This window comes from Convolutriloba macropyga, chromosome 1 (assembly GCF_964194025.1).
Source record: "Convolutriloba macropyga chromosome 1, txConMacr16.3, whole genome shotgun sequence".
Taxonomy (NCBI): Eukaryota; Metazoa; Xenacoelomorpha; order Acoela; family Convolutidae; genus Convolutriloba; species Convolutriloba macropyga.
This window is the reverse complement of record NC_134468.1, coordinates 16,087,693-16,111,015: the sequence shown is the minus strand read 5'-3', so window position 1 is coordinate 16,111,015 and position 23,323 is coordinate 16,087,693. Positions and strand designations below refer to the sequence as shown.

The 23,323-nt window shown below is 35.3% G+C and overlaps 2 protein-coding genes across 7 annotated transcripts in view; one reads left to right on the top strand and one right to left on the bottom strand.

Annotated features, from left to right (window-relative positions):
* LOC142345947 (ribosomal silencing factor RsfS-like) overlaps nucleotides 1-3,039 on the top strand; it is a 13,330-nt gene extending 10,291 nt beyond the window's left edge. For all 3 annotated transcript variants that reach the window (XM_075398417.1, XM_075398424.1, XM_075398431.1), the window contains exon 3: nucleotides 2,850-3,039. In XM_075398417.1, coding sequence (XP_075254532.1) covers nucleotides 2,850-2,959 — 110 coding nt within the window. In that variant the 3' untranslated portion in view covers nucleotides 2,960-3,039. The remainder of the gene's footprint in view (nucleotides 1-2,849) is intronic.
* Nucleotides 3,040-6,730: 3,691 nt separating this feature from the next.
* LOC142345921 (uncharacterized) lies at nucleotides 6,731-22,881 on the bottom strand. Of its 4 annotated transcripts, XM_075398385.1 has the most exons (13): nucleotides 22,542-22,881; nucleotides 22,169-22,218; nucleotides 21,756-21,859; nucleotides 21,169-21,326; nucleotides 11,922-12,081; nucleotides 11,389-11,692; nucleotides 10,871-10,948; nucleotides 8,286-8,354; nucleotides 7,850-7,903; nucleotides 7,699-7,791; nucleotides 7,604-7,631; nucleotides 7,382-7,419; nucleotides 6,731-7,306 (listed from the first exon to the last, which is right to left on the bottom strand). In XM_075398385.1, the coding sequence occupies exons 1-13, from the start codon at nucleotides 22,648-22,650 to the stop codon at nucleotides 7,016-7,018; spliced, it is 1,536 nt and encodes a 511-aa protein (XP_075254500.1). In that variant the 5' UTR covers nucleotides 22,651-22,881; the 3' UTR covers nucleotides 6,731-7,015. The 4 variants fall into 4 exon arrangements, with proteins under 4 accessions (XP_075254500.1, XP_075254506.1, XP_075254514.1 ...); XM_075398391.1 differs by lacking the exon at nucleotides 8,286-8,354; XM_075398407.1 differs by lacking the exon at nucleotides 7,604-7,631 and having other exon boundaries at nucleotides 7,173-7,306.
* Nucleotides 22,882-23,323: the final 442 nt, after the last annotated feature.

The following is a 23,323-nucleotide window of genomic DNA, read 5'->3' as shown; positions in this document are numbered from 1 at the left end:
CCCCACAGGTAATGCGTTGTACTGATAAAGGTTTGGTTTATCCACCGGTCAGTTGCGAGCAATTAGTCCTACAGTAGTCGGTCATGTTTTTGATTTTTAGCCTGTTGTTATTATTGCTCCAACATTATCAAATAAAATGTGAGGAACTTTATTGCAGACTGACTTTTTCCAACCATAATTTAAAACTAATTCACGCAACTCAGAAAAATACCACCGAAATTGAAGCTTATATGTAGTTTTCAAATCCAGAAAAGTTGCTCTCGTAACTAATTGCTCTCAAACAACGTTTTTAGCAATTATGTGGGATTTTTTTGTACTACTGACTCCTCGTCTGACCATTTGACTTTTGTTCCTAAAACAGGATAAACAGCTTACGCTCGGAGGGTATTATGTCGGAAAGTGATTTTCTTAGAGCCCTACGCCTTGCTAGTCTCTAATTATGTGAAACTGTTGAGGAGACATAAATTCATCGTGTGAAGGGCTGTTCGTCGAGTTTGACGACCTCTCCCCCACATGCATTCCACCTCCCCAATTCCAACCCTTAATACCGCACGCTCAACCCGGCTGAAACGTTTCCCCTCCCCACCTCCTTGAATTGGTTTGTGGATCGTTTGATTTTTTTAATAGCCGCACAGCGATAGCTTGTCTATTATTGGCCTTCTCTTGGTTTCTACCATTCAAAGATTTTGAATTTAATTACAAATATTTTACAATTCAAAGAATTCGAATTGTATTGGGGTGCAGTCTTTTAAGATCTGTTCACAAATTTTTATGATTTTTGGAGTCATGATTTTGGTCACGCCGAAACAGGAAGTACAGCAAAAAGCTAGTAGATTTGCGGTATAAAATTTTTTTGCTCTAATTTGAGAAAATGGTGTTCAAACAAAATTCGCTTTCTAGCTGGTGGTTTTGTTCACTCTAATGGAGCGAGTTTTTTTGTTCATTCAAGTGATGAAGTTTTTGGTCACACATGACTTACCTTACTCTCAAAGAGATAAGGTCAAGTGAGTGCGTGATTTATTTTTTTCTCTAACTCATTGGACTTTTACTACTAAAAGTATACTACTAAAAGTATACTACTAAAAGTCCAATGAAAAATGCAGCTCAATTTGATGTCAGTTTTTTCACTTAAATCTTAATAGTGGTATATAACCTTTTATGACGTCATTTGAAGTACATTAACGAACCTTCTCAGTCCACCTCCTGCCGGCTACCCCCTCCCCACAATGAAGCAGTTGATGTATATTAGAGCTCTACCACAACTAGGCGTTCCAGAGCCATTCTTTCTACTTGTCGGTTGTTTAAAAAACTTTGGTTGAACTCAATTGGTTGAAAAAGTGAGCTTGAAACTCGTTGTCAAATAACTTTTGTCGCAATAATGTCAAAAAAAATTTTATGGAGGCTGTCTTTACGAAGTTTTTCATTTTTTGGACAGAAAAACAAACATAAATTGAAATATTCTTTTATTAATAGTGCAATCAATTTTTATTAATTGCTCGTAAACGAAGTTCATAGCACTTATTGTAAACTTTTGTGTCTTTTTACGACTCGAAGAGGAATATTGAGATTTACAGGTTTTTTAGCAGAAAGTTCATGACTTGAATTTTGACTTCTTTTTGTTCGAGCATTTACCTCCGTTTTCGATTGTTGACTTCTGTTTTCGAACATTGGACTTTAACAGTAGCTTCGTTTGTAATGTGTAGTAAATTGGGAACTGCTGGTAATGTTCAAGGTGAAGAGGTCATTTTGAGATTTTTGTTCCGATATAAGTCACCCCTAATTATCTAAACTACACCGCACAACCCCCAACCTATCTACCCCCCCCCCCCCCCCCCCAAAAAAAAAACCTACCTGCCCCCTCCCCCCCCCCCAAAAAAAAAACCTACCTACCCCCCCCCACCGCACCCCCCCCCCCAACCTTAACCCCACCTACCCCCTCCCTTCACCTAGCTACCCCCCACCTACCCCCCCCCCCCAACTACCCCAGCACTACCCACCTCCCCAAACTATCTACCCACCCACCCACCTACCTACCCCCCCCCCCCCCACCACCTATCCACCCGCCCCCCACCTACCCCTACCCCCTCCCTTCACCTAACTACCCCCACCTACCCCCCCCCAAAAAACTACCCCAGAACTACCCACCTTCCCAACCTATCTACCCACCCCACCTAGCTCCCCCGCACCTAAAAAGTTGTTGGCATTTTTAAAACACTTAAATGTGGTTTCTTGGGCTACTTTTGTTTTTTTTCTCTTGTCTATTTTGATGTTCTGATTTCGGTAAGGTTACGTTAGAAATTATAATGCACAATGATTCGAGTCGTTTCCGGTATTATACCGGCTATGTTTTTCATGCAAAATTTTTGCTTGACAATTTTGACTTTTCGAGTGACTTTTACGGCCCTTGACTTTTTGCGTTTCGCGTGATCTAAAATTCTCTCTCAATCACAATTTCAAGCAGCTGAATTCAATTAGCGGCAATTTAATACTAAAAGTCAAATGAAAAGTGCGCAAAACTGGTGCCATTTTTTTGCTTTAAATTTTAATGGTGGTATATGTTAACCTCTAATGCGGTTATTGGAAGCCTACTATTAAACTTCATAGTCCCAGCAATTGATTAGAGCTCCCACTAGTCGTTCGAGAGCAATTCTTCCGACGTTTAGTCGGTTATGTTTAATGGTTGCGTGTTCTTTCCGCAATGAGTGCCCTAGCTTAGAATTGAATTTCAATTTCTCCTTCAACTCCTGTTTTGTGCTCTTCTGATGGTTTTGGAAGATTCTGTTACGCACAGACTTGCACAAGATGTCTTGTTGCTTGTAATTGTTGGTGAAATTGATTTTGTATTTCAGGAGACTTTGTCATCCATTTAATGCTACCCGAAGTGCGAGAGAAATATCAGCTAGAGAGCCTCCATCTCTTTGGACCAGAATTTGACTCCGTGATTTGTCAAACAACTTGAAAATCTGTGCTTTGATTCCAGACTTTTGATTATAAATTTGTTTTAGTTTTTCTGAAATTAGAATTATATATCTAGAATAACAGCCTTTCTTGTGCAAGAATAGTTTTTAAGTGCTACACCAGGATCTCGCTTTTAATCAACGTTTGATTTTTGAGCAAAAGAGACTTCAAAAATTATGCCAAAACAAAATCGGAACCCGATTTAAAAATATTGATGTTTCAATTTTCAAGAACCGCGGAGAAAGAAGGTGAATCCGTTATAGAGCCAGCCCTCAGTGATAATTTCTAAGAAAATGAATGATTTGTTTTTTTCTCTCGAAATTTTGTCTAAAAACGTTTCTATACGTCATTCTGTTGGTTAAAAACTTATACAAAAATTTTTTTCTTCAACAATGAGATTTTGTTTGCGAAATTTAAGATTTCGGGCAACTTAGAGCTCTCAAAATAGCAAAAATCAAAGCAGAAAAATGTATTCTTTTTTGATTTCTAGCGTTATTTTGCAAAAAAAAAATTTTGTTTCATGAAAACAAGCAACTCGAGTGTTTTTAAAACCTTGGAGTCAATTTTTTTTTAAAAAAAAAACGGTTTCATGAACTGAACATCAAATCAATCAAATTCTTTACTTCAAAATAAAAGAAGGAAATCTTTCATCTTTTCATTTGTATTCTTTATGATGTCAGAATAGATAGGGCGATTTATTCTCCCCTAGTAAAGCAAAGTACATAGGAGTTTGAGAATTGGAGATTTTTTTTGGATTGCCAGATGTAAAAATTTAATAACCATTTTTACATACATTTTTATGAAAATTAGAAATAATTTTCACTTCTCTGTATTTAACCAAATTACTTTTTGATTGGGAAACTCATTCGAAAAACGCAAATTTTAACAGAAGCAGAACTTTTGTACTTTTTCAGCTCACATGAAAACTATTAGGTTTTCCTATTTCTTTAGATAAAACTTATTTTAATGAGTGAAAGGGCGAAAACGCAAAATTTACCGATAACCAATGTTCCTCATTGCTACTAAACACGGACCTTTAAGATCGACTTTCAGCGTTCCTTTACATGTTAAACACAACAAGAAACAGAGTGCAAAAATTGTCAGAAAAAATTAACTCTTAGGTGAAAAAAAGTTGCTAAGGATTGCGTTTTCAAATCTATTCAAAACCAACACTGTCTTTTTTAGTTTTAGCTATTAACAAATCTGAATTTTGAAAAAAAAACGAATAAGCCGGTTGTGCTCATGAAACATCAAAAAAGACAAAACATTGGGAAAACTTAAAATTCATTCCTTTTTGGTGTCAATTTTACTAGTAACAATAACATCGCCTCAAAAGGTCCCCATCTAGTTTTCTGGAAAAAAAGTCAGGGTAAAATTGAATGAAGACGAGCATTGAGTAAAAATCAGCAAAAATTTGTGGCAAAAATTTTGTGTGTTTGTGTGGGTGTGTGCGCCTTTGAGTGATTGTATGGGTGAGCGTTTTGTGAGGTCTGTTGTATGTCTGTAAGAGAGAGAAAAAAGAATTTTTGTGAGAGAAACAGTTCCTTTAATTGTTAGAAATATAGTGGCAGAGTGCAAAAACTGTCAGAAAAAGTTTTTAAAAATTACTTTATTTTTGCGCTAAATTCCGGCTTCAAATATGTGCAATGCCAAGACTATGTGTTTTAAAATATTGTTGAAAAGACGTCTACCAGATTTTGAAAAAGTAATCTCCCATTATGCTCATGAAACATCAAAAATGACAAAATATTTCGAAAAACTTCCAAAAAGTTCGTTTCAGATATAAGGGTGATTTTTACGATTACTGATGCAATTGCCTCAAGGAGTCGAAAATTAGTTTTCCAGGAAAAAAACAATTAAGATATTAATCAGAGTTGACGAACATTGAGTAAAAATCAGAGGCCAAAAAACTAAAAAAAAAATTGTTTGTCGAGTTCCGCGTTTGTGTCCGTGTAAACACGCTTTTGTGGGTGCAGGTATGGGTGTTCGTTTTTAATTTGTGTGGGTTATGTTTATGTAAGAGAGAGATGGAAAGAGAGTTAGTGTGTGAGTGAGATGATTCCTTCAAATAATTAGAGACAAATCAAGGCAAAATGCAAAAACTGTCAGAAAACAAGAAAGTTTTGAAAAATTACTTTGTTTACTAGAAATTGCGGTTGTTAATGTGTTCAATGCAAACATTGTGATTTCAAATCTAGCTGACAACACTTCGAAGAGATTTTGAAAAAATTTGGTCCCATTAGACTCATGAAACACCAAAATTGACAAAAATAATTCGAAAAAGTTCATTTGATTCAAATTTGTATCAATTTTACGGTTACCGATAGATTGGTCACGCCAGATCATTCAACGCCAGAAAAACAATCCATTGAAATCAACGCCAGACCATTCAGAAAAACAATCCAGATATAAATGAACGGCTAGCAACTTTGAACCTTGAGCAGAGATCAGATGCCAAAAAGAAAATTGAGGTTTTTAGTGTCGGTTTTGTATGTGTACGCGCTAGTACGTGGCATAAAAGTCTTTGTGTTTGTAATGTGCGTGGTATGTCAGAGAGAGAGAGAGAGAGAGATAGAGGGAAAGGGAGAGGTAGTCTGAGAGAGTTATGTCTTTCAAATGTTGGACACAAAGGCAGAAAGCAAAAACTTTCAGAAATCATGACAAAATTATTATTTGCTGCAAATTGCTGAAAATTAAGTCCAAAACCGAAACTGTTTTTGAGTGTCATTGATGGCACATCTGCAAGATTTTCAAAAATTAATTATCTCATGATGCTTGTGTCATATTGAAATTTAAGAAAAAACTGCATTTTTCAAAAACTACGTTTGTTAAAAATTCCACGCCTAGTTTTCGAAAGAAAAATAGAGCAGACCTAAATGAACAGTAGCGAACCTTGGGTATTGACCAAATTCTAAAAATAAAGGTTTTTGGCATGTTTTTTGTGTTTGTTTGAAATTGTCCTTATCTTTCTAGATTTTCTTGCAGAGTATTCATTTTTGTCTGCCGAAAAAAGAAGGCATTTTTTGGTTCGAACGGTGCAATTAATTTTCTCCACTGGAAGTAAGTTGCTTTTGGATACTCCCAACGGTTTTTGTGACAAAATTTAAAAGCTGTTTTTGCAACCTTGAGAGCTATGTTGGAACATTCTTTGCTACGCACAGACTTGCACGAGACATCTTGTTAATTTTATCAAAAGTCATGGCTCGTTTAGCAAAGGAGTGAAGAAAGGTGTTTTGAAAAACCATCATTTTGCTGGCACTTAAGAACTCACTTGAGAGTAAGGTAATTATTAGTGACACCTGAGAACTTTGTGGCGTCGGGTGCACTTTGAATTATTGCTTGTAATAATTTTTGTTATTGACTTAATTTCCAAAAATTCGCTTCCAAACACTTTAGCCGAGAGTTGACAGCAGTTGCTTCCACCTAATCGATTTTTGCCCTATATGCCATCCCCGCATTAAAAGCTCTAAGAAATAAAATACTTTTCTCACAATCACAAGAGCATACGAGAAAAATTTAAACTTAAATGTCGGTCCCACTGCGAAGCAGCAATTTGTGAGCTTGCTTTGGTCCTGTCGTTTACTCTTACGCAAATGTGGCCTTTCCTGGAGCTACAAACACGTTTATTTAGCTCACTTAAATTTTTGTGGGGTCTTTTTAGCCGAATTTCATCGTTTTCAACTTGTAATATAGAGGCCTCTAGGAAAGATGTTGAAGTTACATCTAATTTACTACGTGTATGACGAAATAAGACTTAAATTACATTGTTATATTAGCAGTGGGCATTCGCGTGACAATTGATGCCCGGCCCTCGATTTCACGTAAATGAATTTCGCCTAGTAATGAGTGTTAAATGGGTTGAAATTTCGTGTCTTTCGCATTTTTGCTACCCCCTCCCACACGCAATATTGTAGCTTCACGTATTATGGTATATTAAGGGTAATGGGGAATTGGGGGCTATGCGTGTTATGATTATATGACCAGTAAGCGGGGTCTGCAATAGAAAAGACCCGAAGTCTTCGTTTCAAGTTAGTGTTCATTGAAAGTGTTAGTGTGATCACTGTGCATTATCCACCGACTGTAGATTCTCTTTGCCGGTACTCGGAGGGAAGTACGGAGCCTCTTCAGAACAATCGGCCTCGTCAGTTGATGGGATTATATTACCATCTCCAATGTTAGCCACAATTGTACTGCTAATATATTCCGACATGGTTGCATCTGCTTTCACCTCCGCAATTTTCTCGTCTTCGGTGAATGGAATCGCATCATCTGAGAAGGCAGAGTTGCTCTTTTCTAATCGCATGTGACCTTTGCTAGTATTTATGTCCTTGTTCTTCTTACTTCTCTTCTGAAAAGATCTCATTTTGCAGTTTTGGGAAGAAACACATTTTTACCATAATTGTTAATATAATGTAAATGTTACCTTGATGCGATCTTTGTGACTTGGTCTCTGCAAACTTTCTAGAAAAAAAAACATTTAAAAGAAAAAAATTATCTTAGTCGCTTTCACGCGGCGTAGTAATAAATAGTGTTGCCTATAATTCATTTTTTTGGTTGTTGACGCCTCAGCAGAACAAATGAGTTTGAACATCAATCTTTTCACTGTAAAAGTTTAGCTTAGGAAGTTTAGAAGCTTAGAACGAACCTTCATTCTCAACTGCCGAATGTTTAATCTGAAAGCATGTGTATTTAAATGTTAGTGTAGTTAAGAGTTGCTATTAGGAATATAAACCAACAAACTTTTGGTTGGTTGCCATTTTGAAGGACAGTGCGGGCATGGAATGATGTTATGATTCGCTTCTCATTCACCAGCTCAGAGCCGTATCCTTGATCCTGTAATAAAAACGCTATTCTAAAAAGAATTTTTGTTAATAAAACGAACAGATGTTACCTGTGAGTTGCTGCTGCTACTAATTGGCCTTTTCACCAGTTCATCTTGTAGTGTCTGAAACGATTTTGAAGCATTTGCATTTACAGGGCAATCGAAAAACGCTGATTTTCAATAAATGCGAAAAATATCGCGGTTACAGGCAGATGAAAATTTAAATTGCTGAAATATCTCAACTGTGCACTAATTTAGATAAATATTAGGTGTAGTGCTACGAAAAAAAAAATTCAAACCTACTCAGGATAAATTGATATGAATAGCCAACTTTTTCGAAGATTTTAGTTCTGAAGTAAAATTATCTTCCATTTTTTGATGCTGATGAAGTGAAACTGACCAATTTTGTATCAGAAATTGTGAACACTTGAGGCGTAGAATTGAAAAAAAAAATTATTGGTGTCGAGAAAGTATACTATTAATTTCGTGACAAATCCATACTTACGTTGGAAATAGGAGTTGATCGGGTGGAACTGGACTGACCAGGGTCTGGTTCTTTCAACAACTCCTTCCGCTAAAGAAAAAAAATTATAATGAATTTAATCTGAGATGAGGTGTTTTAGGGGGTTCGTGTGTGACCTAAATGTGCGAAACCAACAATTTTGAACAACTTGATTTTCACTTTTCAAATTTATCCCCAAATGGTGAATTAATTGCCTCGATGAGACCATTGCTGGCCATCAGTTAAATAGTACTCTAATAGCCGGGTTGCGGGGGAAAACCAACGCAAATTCAGATAAAACCCACTTGACTCTTCAATAGCCGCACCTTTGGCCATGCCTCAAGGTCATTGCTTGCCTTAGATCTAGTTTTACAAATTAAAAACTGATTCTTTGAATTCACTTAATTTCAAAAACCATTTTTACAACGTGGATTTCGTGGTCCTGCCTACCTACGAAATTGAAATAACAGGTGTTTTTGACTCACCAGATACACCCATGTAAATTTAATTAACTCCATCGAGGTTTCAAATTATAATAGACGTAGTTTCAAATTGATATTAATCAATGAATTATGTGGGCGGTCATCGGTGTAAAAAAAAATACAAAATTTGATGAAGATGGCGTAACATCTGGTCGAATTACGTTTTCACGTCGAAAAAATTGACTTCTGATGCTCAGTATGTGAAAAAAATAGGTGGACGTGGCTACTGTCGTGAAAAACAAAAATCTCGGCTCAAATTAGCGACGAAAATTTTGAGATTCTAGGGTGTAGTACAGATAATAGCATTTGTCTAATTTGCATTCCTATTTACATTTTTTACATTGGCCCTGCGAACATCTTGATTTTAGTTCAAAATGTATTTGATCAAAAAATTTGTTCGCTTGTAAATTCGACTGTCGTAATTTCGAGGAGTCATTAGTTCATTTATTTGCATTTGATTTTTGTCAACTATTCTCTCTTCTCTTTTGCTTTTTCATGACAAGTTGAACAATTCCACAATTAGTCTCAGAATAAGCTAACCGTAGGCAACAGAGATAATTCAACTTGTTCTAGGATTCGTTGCGGAAACCGATAATCGAACATTCAAAGATCACATTCTCATCGCAAATAGAGTAGCCCATTTCTGCCTATAAATATAGAAATCTGTGTGTCATTGTTATTCATTTCTTCTAGCGGAAACTGACTTTCTTGCAATCTTTTTGTGCCGTTCTTATTATTGGCAATCAACTTGTAATCAGTGATGGAGATTTCACCGCTTTCTTCAACCTCGTCGACGTTAGATGTGATTGGTCTGTGCAGTGTCGTAACATTGATGGGTGATTTTGGAAAATAACTCCTCGCAAAAAGGACCATTGAACCTCCGTTGAGATCGGAACTCTGGAAAAAACGTGAAGATGGCAATCGGCTGAAGAGAGAGTTTCAATCGACACACTTTTCAGTCCTCCCCCAGATCGAGTGCAATTGCCCAAGGAACTCACTTATGAAGAAATAGACAACACTACTGCTAAGGCAGAACATTGGTGTCAACAAAAGAATGCCCAATTGAAAGTCGTGTGGAGAAATGAGTTTTCATAAAAATCGAAGCTCAACATATTCTTTGTTGAGATGTACCTTGGATATTTTCTTATCAGAAAGCAATTTCTCTGTCATTTCTCATTGTAGAAGGGCGGCGCGTATTCAATAGTAAAACCCTAATTCATTTCCTGTTTACATTCATTTCGTTCACTTTTAAATTATACTCCTGTAATTTCAAGACAGTTAGTTGTTCCTTTCTTCGCACTGAATATTCGTCAAGGGTTCTCTTTTCTTTTGCTTTTTCGTGACAAATTGCACAATCCTATCTTGTTACATCTAACTTTAATTCTGTCTCAGAATAAGCTAACCGTAGGCGACTGGTATAACTTTGACTTGTTTTCGGATTCCCACCGAAGGCCACATTCTAGCATAAAGCTTGCACTCGCATCGGGAACACAGTAATTTGATTCTGTCTCGCGACACGGTTACAAATAATTTGCAATAAATGTCAGGGCAGGCCCACGTTAGCGGATGAATCTTCATTTATTTGGTAGAATGCACAAGAAGCAGCACGCATTGTGTTAAAACTGCAAAGCTTCTGGTCCTTACTAGATTTTCTTTCTTTTTGAAATCAAATTTCTGAAATAGTCACTTCAGAAATTGTGCCATAGATTAGGAGTACATTATAGATTGAGAATAGTGTTATTTGCACAGACGGAATCCATAGAACACGAGAAGGCCACAAAAAGTACCACAATTTCCGCCAACTTTCAAACCCTGCTGTGCAACTTGATGTTATTTTACTTTTTGGTGCTCTAAACAAGTTAGAACATCAATCTTATCCTCTTGTCGAGGGACTAAGACTCTCGGATCGCCGTTTTATGTTCTAACATAAATTTAGTTCAGAGCAAATTTATGCAGTAATTGTACGGTGAAAAAATTGCATCTTTTTGCTACATATTTTACATGTATTCAAAACCTTGACGTGCTCAAAATTAATATTGAAGGACCGAGAAGTGTTAGGCTTTCAAGTTTTATTACAGTGTAAAAAGGTATGGGACAAAAACTCACGTCGTCGCATGTTTGATGCGTGATTGAACGGAAGTAGTTTTCCATTGCAAGTTCCCTTTTGCGTTTTTGTCTCTTCAGCTGAAACAACAAATACTCGTTCAATAATTTTTGCAATAAATATAATGAAAATGTAAACAAAGAAGTAGTTATATAATCATTTAGCAGTAACAAAGATTTATGAATCCAATAGTGAAACGATTGTTACACCAAAGCGTACCAATTACCATTCACGAGACGAGCAATTTGAAGAGTCACCTTTAATAATGAGAATTCATAACTTCTGATACGATATTACCGGGGTCGAAAAATTTTCCGAAAATTACGAGACAAAAAACAGCACAGATAACTGAACATTCAGCACATTCCGCATATTTGTAACAAGTTCATCTGCTTGTATCCGGTCACACTTCGACCTGTGTTTTGCTGGATCGCCAAAGTACACCACAATGCTGCCATGTGATGTCATGTTAAAATAGTATAAAAATACGTGACGGATATTTTGGTAATGGATACTATACCTTTTGCTGTAAAATTTGTGTGTCATTGTTATCCATTTCTATCGGCAGCTGATTTCTTTCTTGCAATCTTTTTGTGGCGTTCGTATTATTGGCAATCAACTTGTAATCAGTGATGGAGATTTCACCGCTTTCATCAACCTCGTCGACGTTAGATGTGATTCGTCTGTGCAGTGTCGTAACATTGATGGAGGACTTCCGACTGTTGATTAGTCGCTGGCTGTTTACACTCAGAGTATCGTCATTCTTGTCCAATCCCAGACGTTTCGCGAATTCCGAGTCAATTGATGAGCGCATTTGTTTACTCCTGTTGCAAAGAAAATCAGTTGACTTAACTGAACTGGACACCCCAGTAACAATGTATAGAGATTAGGATGGGGGAAAAAGTGAAATGAAAGTCCCGAGCTTAGGGTCGCATTCATCTGATCCAAATTTTACCACTGGAAAATTATATCCTCTCGTATCCATTATTTCAAATGCAAAAAAGGACCAAAACCCCCACGCGGACACTTTCAACATTCTAACATTGAACAAACCTTGCGTAGCCAAACATGATAGCGAGTCCACATAGGAGTAGAAATGCTGTGATTGATAGTCCTGTGTAAAGAAAATTTTTCCTCCAGTCAAACACCAGAATGTACAGCAACTCTGCCCCAAATCTCTCCCCAATTACTCCTCTGTTCGCTTCCAAAAGATCTTAAAACCAGGCAATATATGATAAGATCTAAAATGAGATCAGAAAGTACTTGTTTTTTTTTCAATTTGGACTTTGGTTCATAATTTTTTCCCCTGGATGAGAGGTCGGTGTTGTTATGAAAACACGTTGACCGTTTTTGAGTATGAAAACTGCGACGTTTTCAATGAAATTTTATTTGTCAGAGTTGGCCACATGAGGACCAAAAATAGTCGGAGGTGACCATGGGAATAGGCGGATTGCACCTTGGACTGGCAAATAATTCTTTGGGCTGATGACGGGTCGATCCAAATTGAGAAAAGCACTGAGCCTAGCAAACCTTGAACCTTAAAAATTGCGGCTATTATTTGGCAAGCAAAGACACGTGGAGAGAATCTAGGTCGACCATATTAGTTATGAAAAATAGTTTGTCGACTTATGAAAAGACTATGGTCAAAGATAGTGGGGTATGGAACCACCTTAGGTTGACTTATGAAAAGATCACTGTTGGCTATAATCCAACATGCACTTTTGAATCATCAAAAATAGTTAGTTTTTGTGTTCCTTTTTAGTTGTCAACATATTCCATCTTAAAATAGCAGAACAAAATGGCTAAAAAATGCCCGGAGTTCTCTTGATTAGCAAAAAAATACCAAAGCGATCTGGTCTAATGCCCCTCCCTAACAAAACCAGTCTTTTGGCCATCAAAATTAGAGACCATTAAAAACCTACAGCAATTAGCTATGTTCTGTTGGACTATGTTTTTGCAATGCAGTTACACATAGCTTTGCCGAAGCTTCTGCATCGACATTGTCTCACAAAAGTTGACACTCTATTTAGAAACAAATTTATTTGAGAAGAAAATTAAACAAATGATACATTCTTTTTTGCAACCAAAAGATTAAGCATTATTGTTGACGAAAAGATTGTGCCGTCAGTTGACAAATTAATGCGGTCGGGCAATTGATGTTGGATAAAGTACTGTGCACGATCGATTAATAGTCTGGAAAAGCTGTGGTATGTCGTATGAAAAGTCATGATATTGAAACTGCCTTTTTTCTTGACATTTTCATTGAAAAAAAAATATTTCAATTACGACTTCATTGTGCTTTTCAAATGGTTGGTTAACCATTGTGTTAACAACGTCATTAATTCGAAAGCGAACCTTAAAATTTTTTACTGTTCTTTTTAACAGCAATGTTATAGCCAAGATCTTCAGCGGCGACACGTTCACAGCGTTTTTCATGGTGATTGGAGATAGCAGACTCAGTCATTAAACTTTTAGGCACAACCATTAAACTTGATAGACTCAAGGACACCATAAGTTAACATTAATAAAACATGGAGCTGCCAAAAACAAAAAACTTCCGCAAGATCATAAAAGAATGGATAGAGCCTTGGAACAAAGAGGTAAGGAAAGTTGTAAGCATTACTCAAACAATTACCAGCGTGCATAAAAGCGGACAAAAAGACTTGGTATCCTAAAATTCATGCAATTAGAAAAGAACCAAGAACAAGTTGGGCAAGCAACAACCAAGAAACAATAAAAGAAACTTAATGCAGGTTTTACTTCTAAATGGTTTTTCACAAGATTAGGAAACATAATCAAGCGGACAATTACCGAAAAATAAACAAAAAAAATTGAAGAAATCCAACGGCTTATGAACACAAGCAGCAAAAAGAAATAGAGATCCTTGGATTAAGAGCAGAACCAACTGCCAAAATCACAAATCGAGAAACCTCAATCACTCAAACTTGCTACAACTGCAAAGAAATCAACTGATCAGGCTCCAAAAAAATACGCAAGGCAAGAAAAGAGAACAGATCTAATTACAAAAGACAGATTTTTTCAAAAAATGGAGGAGAACTAGAAACAAAAACATAACAAATAAAATCAAATTACCGGTAAAGCCTTAGTCACGTAGGAAAGGCGGAGGAAAGGGAAGAGGACACGGATAGCAAGACCGATCAGGAGAAAAAGTACGAGGAGAAACGAGAAAAAACCAACGGATTGGATTGAAACAACAAAAAACGAAAATTGCAAAATAGAAGAACAAGAAGACAAAGTTAGAAACAAGATAAAAAATGAGAAAAAAGAACATAATTCACAAGATGCCAAAATCCTAGAAAAAGGCACGACAGATGACATTGAGCTGATTATGAACGGTGTTAAAGTTTAACACCCTTTTGAATACTGGAACCTCGAATTAGATTCTACAAAAAATATTTGCAAAAATTTTAATCAGATGGCCGAACAATTTTGTGGACTCAGATCCAGACCCAGTGATTGCAAATTTTAGCATCGAACAAACCAAAATTCTAAAAACCGTTTTTGTGAGAACTAAATTAAACCCGAAACTGATAACATTCAAATCGTGGATAATCGAAAACAAAGCAACACCAATAACACTCATTGGCAACATAAAGCAAATTGATTATAAGATGATCCTTAAATTATTCAGGCCGAAACGAATTCAAAAGTGCACCGCAATAAGTTACCAGAGAGTCATAATAAATCTTTTTTTGTAAACAAGGAGGCTCGTTAATATGCGTTCGCATATGATGTTCCGACACGCGCTCGTCTACATTTTTGATATAACTGTCTTTTGACTTACATTTTTGACAAAGAGATAATCAAAAATTGATGTTTGAGTTTTGAAAACATCTTTACATAACAAATCTAAAATTTGAATCAAATAATGCCATGTCTCATTACAACGAGGTCTGCATTGAAAAGACTACGAGAAAAAAAAACAACAAAAACAAAAAAGCAAAAAATAAAAATTTCAGACAAAACCCTAACTACACAAAAATAATTTTTCATGACTACACAGCAGACGGGATTTTTTTAATGAGAACAGATAACGCGAAATTTTGAAACTTTAAAATCAATCAACCTTTTTGAAACCAAATAATTTCAAGGCTGAAAAACTATTAGCTTTTAACGAAATAATTCTTGATAAATTTACTAAAAAGTCATAATGAAACCAATAGGACCTGTCTTTGGTTAAACTAAGACATAAAAATGGACTATAGATGCAGAAAAACTCAAAAAATTACGACCAAAAAAATTAAAAACATTGTGAAAACACAAATTAGTTGGACCAATAAAATCATTAGCTATTATCAGATTATCATGTATTTTTATTTCCATTTCTATCTATACTAACGCAGCTAAATTTATACTGAATTAATAAATAGGTTCATTTGAGCCACATTTGAAACTCTTTGGGATCTCTTGTTACGGGATTGTTCTAAAGCAGAGGAAAAAAAACACAAAAACACCACTCACAAAACTTTTATGGAAACGCAGATTGTCCAACAGACAAAACATCAGTTACATCATAATATGAGTAGACATGTTAAGTTTTTTATTGCAGGGAATTTCATGATGAGACGAAGTTACAAGTTGACGATAACAACAACAAAAACTGAAAAAAAAAAACGAAATATCCTTAAAATCTTAAAAACGACTAATTTTATAAATTTTAAGACTATTCATTATAAACTGACTGCTTCGCTTAACATTATTCAATCAATCCCCAATTACAGTCCTATTAGACTGGGTCAGTTTTTTACGGCTTTGTAAAGAGGAAAAACAGGCTAACACGGCAAATTAAAAAAAAATTGAGCGAGAAAAGTGACGAAGCCATTAAAAAATGAATTTTTTGGAAAAATGTTTTCTTCTTTTAATTAATTTTTAACGGCAATGGGAATCTTGATTTCAACAACTTGACTCCAATGAAAAAAAATGAACAGATACATCATAAAAAATTTTTGAGAAAACAAATTTTGTGAGAACAAATTTTTTCGGAAAACTCGTAATATCAACGCCATTGAATTCAGTATCATTCAACAAAAGCTAATAAATACTGTAAGCTAGGCCTCTATGAGACAACGAGGATATTTGTCATTCATAATTCATCAACAAGTCATTACGAAAAATCAATGACAATGAAAACAACAATAATCATAGACAAAATCCAGAAAAGAAGTAGAAAAGTGCGAAAAGAAAATGTCGAAGCCGTTCAAAGCATTAGCTTTTCTCTGAAAACTTTATGTATATTCCATTAAACGTCTGCTCTAAGTCAATGCAACTATCAATTGTAGGATAATGTGCTAGGATTCCAAAAGAAGACAAAATAACTACAAAAAATTATCCAAAAATTTTTTTAAAAAATTATGAAAACTCGTGCATCGAAGTCAAAGCACCAATGGTTAGAACATAAACCACTAACTAGAATAGATTTGGTTGAAGTAAAAAAGGGTCCGATCATTATTAAGACTGACCTGCATTTAACGAAATAGGGGTTAAGATCGTATAATGTTGAAAATATTTATCGAAAATTCATTTCTAAAGTCTCAACAGATATTAAAATCAAAAACATTCAACGGAAGTCGATCAATGCGCTCGAATATCCCTCAGTTAGAAAAAAAAAGATATTTAGCATGCTTAGGTAATCAACAAGATGTCACAAAAAGTCTTATGACTATGGAAACAACAACAAATACAGGCAAAAACCAAAAATTCAGGGGAAAGTTTTGAAGCCCTGTAATTCATAAGGTTTGCTCTGAAAACTTTAACCATGATCCATTGAACATCTTCTCTACGCCATTGGGAGATATCCTTATCGGGATAATTTGATAAGATTTCAAGAGGGACCAATAATAAGAAAATATCCAAAATGTTTTCACGAAAATTTTGAAATCCTGTGGCATTGGAGTCATATAACATATAGTAAGAAGAAGAAACATCTAACCAGATTATTCTTGGTTGCAGTAGAAAATACGGGGTCCTGTTATTACTGAGACTGACTTACAGTTCACGAAAACAATATTATGATCGGTTAATTTTTAAAAAAAAATCTCAAAAAATCATTTTTAAAAACTTAACAGCCATTAGCTGTCCACTCGAAGCTCTAGATAGGTTCACCTAATGCTCATTACGATACCTAATGAACTTTTAACGAGTTTTGGCATATGACTCCAAAAATTTAGTAAAACTTCAAAAAGAAAATCCAAACTTCATTTATAATTACGAAAACTCAAGAGTCCAAGCCAAAAAAAACACGCGCGATTCCTTGAAAATAAATTTTTTGTTCATTGGGCTTCATTAGACTGAAAATCATAGTTGTCACTAACGGAACCTGGTATGAAAAGTGACTAGTTTCTTGGTGACTTAAGAAAACAAAAAAGTAAGAAAATTTTCTAAGAAAAAGCTCTCAAATAGAATTCTAGTTTTTTTGAAAGTAAACTTCCCTATGAGTCCAAAACTATTTTTTTCGCCTTTCGTTCTTTAGGAACTCAAAAATTATTTTCTTTTTGTGGCGTAAAATGTAATTTCGAATCAATATTTTTATAAAAAATGTCTTTATTTGAAGAAAAATTACACTAAAAGTGAACAAAATGATGTCAGATATCACATGTTCACACAAAACTTCAATCCTCGATAACTTTTCGAAAAAAATGAATTCAAAAAAATCTTTTTAGTTTCGAATTCTACGATGGACGAGCTTTTAATTGATGTTACTCACATTTCTCTACGATGAATATATCGATCGGCCAAAATTGTCTGAACAAAAAAAACCATTTGAGTATATAGTTCCTCCCCCCACAAGAGGGGTCGGAACGATAAGTTTGAAATGATTTTTAATACAACAAGTTAAAAGATAAGTAAAGAAATACGAAACAATTGAAAGAAGCTAGAGCGGTGCAACTAAACTTACAAAATAAAGTGAAAAAGGAAATGAGTAAACTAATTAACGTGGGATAGGTCATTCGGGATAAAAGTGGGAGAAGACAAATTCATTATTTCTGTTTTTATTGCTCCTGAAAGCGCCGGTTAAGTAAACATTGCCGTAGATGCAACTAACCGGAGCAAAAACATAGTAAAAAACACAAGAGTCAAATTTTGGGACATAATGACACAAATCGCCGCTAACTGAGAATACAAAAACTTACCCCTTTTATTTTATGCATAGACGAAACTTGTGTTCGGTTTAATATAACTGCTTCCAAATAACGCAAGTCATTGGATCTCTACGATGATACGCAACATTACAGGTCCTTACCAATTCTTTGGAGGACTTCGGGTCATAGGAGACATGCCAGTCATTATTCAAGAAAAAAAATAGAACTTCACATTTAGAATCAACCACTGGGCAAGATGACTTGCTATTTATCAGAAGAGGTTCCAGAGAGCAATGCAACCAGGACCCACGAAACAACATTTGTAATTTTGAATAAGAGAGATATTGGCAGTCGAAAAAAAAACGAAGTTGTTCATGTCAATCATTAATTTGTTGCGGTTCATTCTGCTGAAAATGGAATTAGACATTAAACAAATAAAACGGTGGCAATACTCCATTTATCATTACCAAGAAAATTAAAAGATGTGAAGTTGTTTCTTGAATCGGTCCAAAACTTTGGAAAATTTAACTCAACTTGATTAGAAAATTAACCGTAAAGAATATGCAAAGAAAAAAACTAATTGGAAACTAATTGAGGAGTTAGTATTCTTTTCTGAGTTTATAGAAATTTATTTATGAGCATTTCATATGACCGTTTAGTTAAAGACTTCCTTAGTTTTCTGGATCAATTTGGCAAGATTTTTTCCAAATGGGCCAATTTCCATTGAATTTATCCATTATTATTTTAACCATATTTATTTTTTCAACAATATCTAATTTGTTGCTCCGGTTTCTGTATGAATCTCATTTTAAAAAAAGTTGAAAAACCATCCTGCCTTTTGCCCAAATTGACATTTTCCTTTGTTTGTGCTGTTTAAAAAAATAATCAGCAATCCTTATATGTGTGTTTCTAAAATGAAATTAAGTCTTGGGTTCCGCTAAAAGGATGGGTCGGACGCCTATAAATATAAATTTTTGCTCAAGTTCGACTTTTTTGGGTTAGGTGTTTCCCGCTTTGTAAAGTTTTCTGTAATAGTAGTTCTCAAAGCAGGAGAACCGCAATTTATATCTGAATCAGTAACATCCGCAGTCTTTGGTATATATTACATGCAATCGAGCACACCTCGCGTCATAGTTTGAGTAATTAAGACTCTCATGATCACATAATTTAGAATGTTTGTGTTAATGATGAAGACACGCAAAATTGCGTTGCTCATGTTAACATAAAGCTTTGATCATTTTAATGATTAGGAGACTATATTATTTAGTGCTGCGATGACAAATTTGAATAAGCAAAATGTTACTGGCAATGTAGTGATAGGTTACAACCGAGAGGCACAAATTATGAATAAACCAATCTTCATGATGATCGAATTTACTTATATCTGTGTGTCTAAAATAAAAATGAGGATATGGGTTCCTAAAAGAGCATGCGTGGAACGCATATTAATACATTTGCCTTGCTCAGATCCTTTTTCTTTTCGGTTGGTGAGTTCCCCTTTTTGTTGACTTTCTTGTAATGATAGCTCTCATCAATTGACTGACTGAGAGTCTCTGGATAATAAAATTTAGCCTGTTTGTGTCCCTAATGAAGACAATTATACTTGCGTTATTAATGTGAATGAAATTACTCTCTTCAAGCTTAATTTATTTTAATTAATAGGAGTGTATTTTTTATTATTACGTTGACAAATTTTAATGGGCAAATTGTTAATGGAAATACTGGCACTTGAAGGAGAAACAGACGAAGAAAACTAATAACGGGACTATTTCATTACATAATCAAAGTCTAGTTTTCCGTCGCCCTATAGCATGTTGCATTGGTCATCTAAGAATCACTCCGCAAAACATTTTTGTTCATTTGAAATAATACGGAAACAAGCTTTTGAGAATTAAATAATTGAGTTTAAAGTTTTATTATTTTTCATGCTGCAAAATCGATTGGTTTACTTAGATACTTTCAATTTGTCAGTTCCTACTCATAAACTTTGAAGGAATGTATTGGGAGAATATCCACAATATTGTATAGATGTTCTCTAACGAATCCGGCATCAGTGATGCATTGACAAAATGGCCGGCCCTATCTGCAGGATTGCAAAAATAGTCAGTCCATAAAAGCTGGGACAACTTGTTGTTGAATTACAAATTTTGCATTTTAAATTAGAAAATGCGCGTCGATAATGAGATCTTGAATTGGAAACATGTACTTAGTTACAATCATCACTATTTAATGTGAGGAATTAATCTAAGCATTAGCCCTTACTGCTCGAGCTATATCGCTAAGCATTTCGCCGCCGTGCTCAGCTGAGCTTGTTGTTGTTCGCGGCGATTCCTCTGCTGCTGGGCTTGAATCGCCAGGCAGTGGATTGTATCCTCGCCGATATGGAAAAAAGTGCTTTAGTACTATTTCACTGCTTTTTATAGTGATGGTTTATTTTTTTGCTATCTGGCATAGTCTGATTGGTGATGGTTGTCTATGTTGACATAGACTACTGCAATAGCACGGTAGGATTGCATCAGACAGCACTAAAAATGATTGAGTTTTGTTTTGTATGTAACACTGCTACAGTTAACCCGATAAAACGACGTAACAGAATGCGACAACAATTGATATGTGTGAATGACCTGGTAAAAAGCTTGCCTACGTAGGAAATGTAATTCATAACAAAAATTAAAGTTCTCTATTAACGTTTTCGCATTATTGATAACGAAGTGCGTGATAAGGCGGCTGATAAATTTCAATCTTCTGATACCGCCATATTGTTAAGTTTTCTGCTGTTGCGCAAATTTTTTGATATGGCGTGGCTGATTCTTTTACTGTTGCTTTTCGTTAGCAAACTTTCATAAATGATTAAATGTTTGTGCTTGACATTTAATTTCAACAAAAACTAGTTTCTGAATGTTGCTTAAATAGAACTATTATCAAATTACTAATGTTTTCAAATCACTAAGTTTGTGCTTAAAAAGTAAGAAAATTACAATAATTGTAGTTTTTGTGTTATTGCAGTGGAAAATCATTAGCCGAACAGCGACCGTTCTCGCAGCTTAAATTTTCTTAGTATTTAAATTTTTCAATTTTTTTTGTTTATTTTTTTTTCTAACTAATTTGATATCGGTATTCCTTTTGCTCTTCGTCCATATGCTTAACATACAGTACCAATCTTTTTCTACGTCTCTTCCCAAGTTTCTTCAAAGTGTAACCTTTGAGTGAGTCTCTGGGAATGAGGGCTTTGGTGTCTCCAGTGCCATCCATCTCTGGTGGGTATCTGACATACATCCTGATGGAGATGGACCCGCCCTCTATCTTTCTCTGTTCTGGGTACCGATTCCACCACATCACATCCGTGTATGTTGAGTTGCTTAAAATACAATTCTCTACAAATAAACTCCTTATTTTTTAAATAGCTGCATAAATTGTTTAGAAAATACTTTTATATAATTTCTCTGTATAACTGCAGTGGAATAGGACCAAGGCTATCATTTGTTGAATTTCACGACGGGTTGCAGCGCCCAGACTAAGGTCATACTGGAAGTCGATACGTCCAGACCATCCCAGAGCAAACGTTCGTTTTTACAGACCGTCTCAGACGGGCATGAAAAATTTGTTTGAAGACATCAGTGAGTTTTTCGTGCGTTCATCCATGTCTCTAGACAGTGTAAATTTGAACCCCCTATTGCATTCATTTTTCATCTCGTCATTCTGCTCTAAAAATATCGACTTTCGGTGTGAGACGCATGGCGTGTCACACCGACCTTAGTTTTGTATACTACATAAGCTTGAGTCTCACATTTGTGTGTTTGATTTGTCACATGTGAATCGGTTTTCCTCACAGTATGACGTCACACTTTCCGCCACTACTTCACGCAGCTCCAGCAACCTTTCATTCTCCACCTAAAAACGAATTATAATTGACCCTCAGAATTTAAAGAGAATAGTTTCTGCTTTCATGTGCAATTTGAAAGACTGCTTTCATATGACCAGATACATTATGGGCATTTTGTGATTCTATTTTGTGGCATTCAGATCACAAAATGCCCATAGTTTTTTCTCGGAAACGCAAATTCCTATCTTAACAATGAAAGAAACGACACAAAACTGTCTAACTTTTAATTCCAAAATTTTTAGTACGTTTTTTGGGAGATTTTATAATGCAATTTGAAACAAAAACAATAATAGCTGAGGACTAAAAAGGAAACTTACATGTCCATGGTGTTTGAATATGAGCAGCACTGAATTGTCATCTCTCTCCTCTGAAACAGTGAACAATTCAGTTTTTCAGTCTGACTTGCCGGAAATGATTAAACTCATTCGACATTCGGCATAACCGGCGCTGATATCATTCATGTTCATCTCTATCTCTATTTAATAACGAAAGCAATAAAAACTGGAAATTAACATACTTGTAGCAAAATAAAAGTTTAAAAATTGAAATATAAGTTTAAAAAATGAAAACTGAAATATATATTTGAAATTTTTCCTTGTCAAAAAATTATTTTTCGTCAGTAACGGAACCCGGTTTCAATAAATGACGCTTATGCTGTTTGTTGGTGGAACAAGCGAAATTAAAACTCACTGAGTATATTATCAACAGTGTTCTGACCCCAGCCATCGGCCAAGGAGGCTGTGGAAGTCTCGCGAACTAAAAATACGGCCAAAAGGATTGCCAAAGATAAGCTCAGCATTCCCGAGAGATTGTTTTTTTATGGAATGTCAAATTATGAATAAATAAGAAGGCGTCAAAAATACATTAAAAAGAGAAACTGCAAACTATGTACGTTAATGCATAATTTTCCTCTTTTTTGTGGGTAAATTATCAGATTTAGCGTACTATTGTATGTTTAAGGAAAACTGCATTGTGCAAATAGAATTAGTAAATGAAAAATTAATTAATCCCCTTTTGGATCACGTGCACCAAAAATACGCACGCTGTGTAAAAACAACAAGTTTAAATATAATATATTTTGATTCTCGCATGTGAAACCTACCGAATACTTGATGACGACAGGATTGTTTTCCTTGGAAAAGGAGGATCCATATATCTATTCTGTCCCCCCGTGTTTTTTGTGCCCCCCACTTACAAATTATGTAGTGATGTACAGCAGGTTACTATTTGAAAAATAGCACGTGCGCCAGGGTGCTAAACGTTATGTGCCCACTAAGCTGAGGGCACAATAGAACCAAAAACGAAAGCAAAAGTATGGTAATTAGGATTAAATTATAAAGTCGATGAGTCAAATCAATTTTCCCTCAAATTTCGAAGGCTCCACACCTATTAGCAATAGAATGTTGTTCCTATCGCGACATCTAAACTAGAAAGGTATTATTGCTTTTTGAGTTGTTAGTTTTCCAAAACTT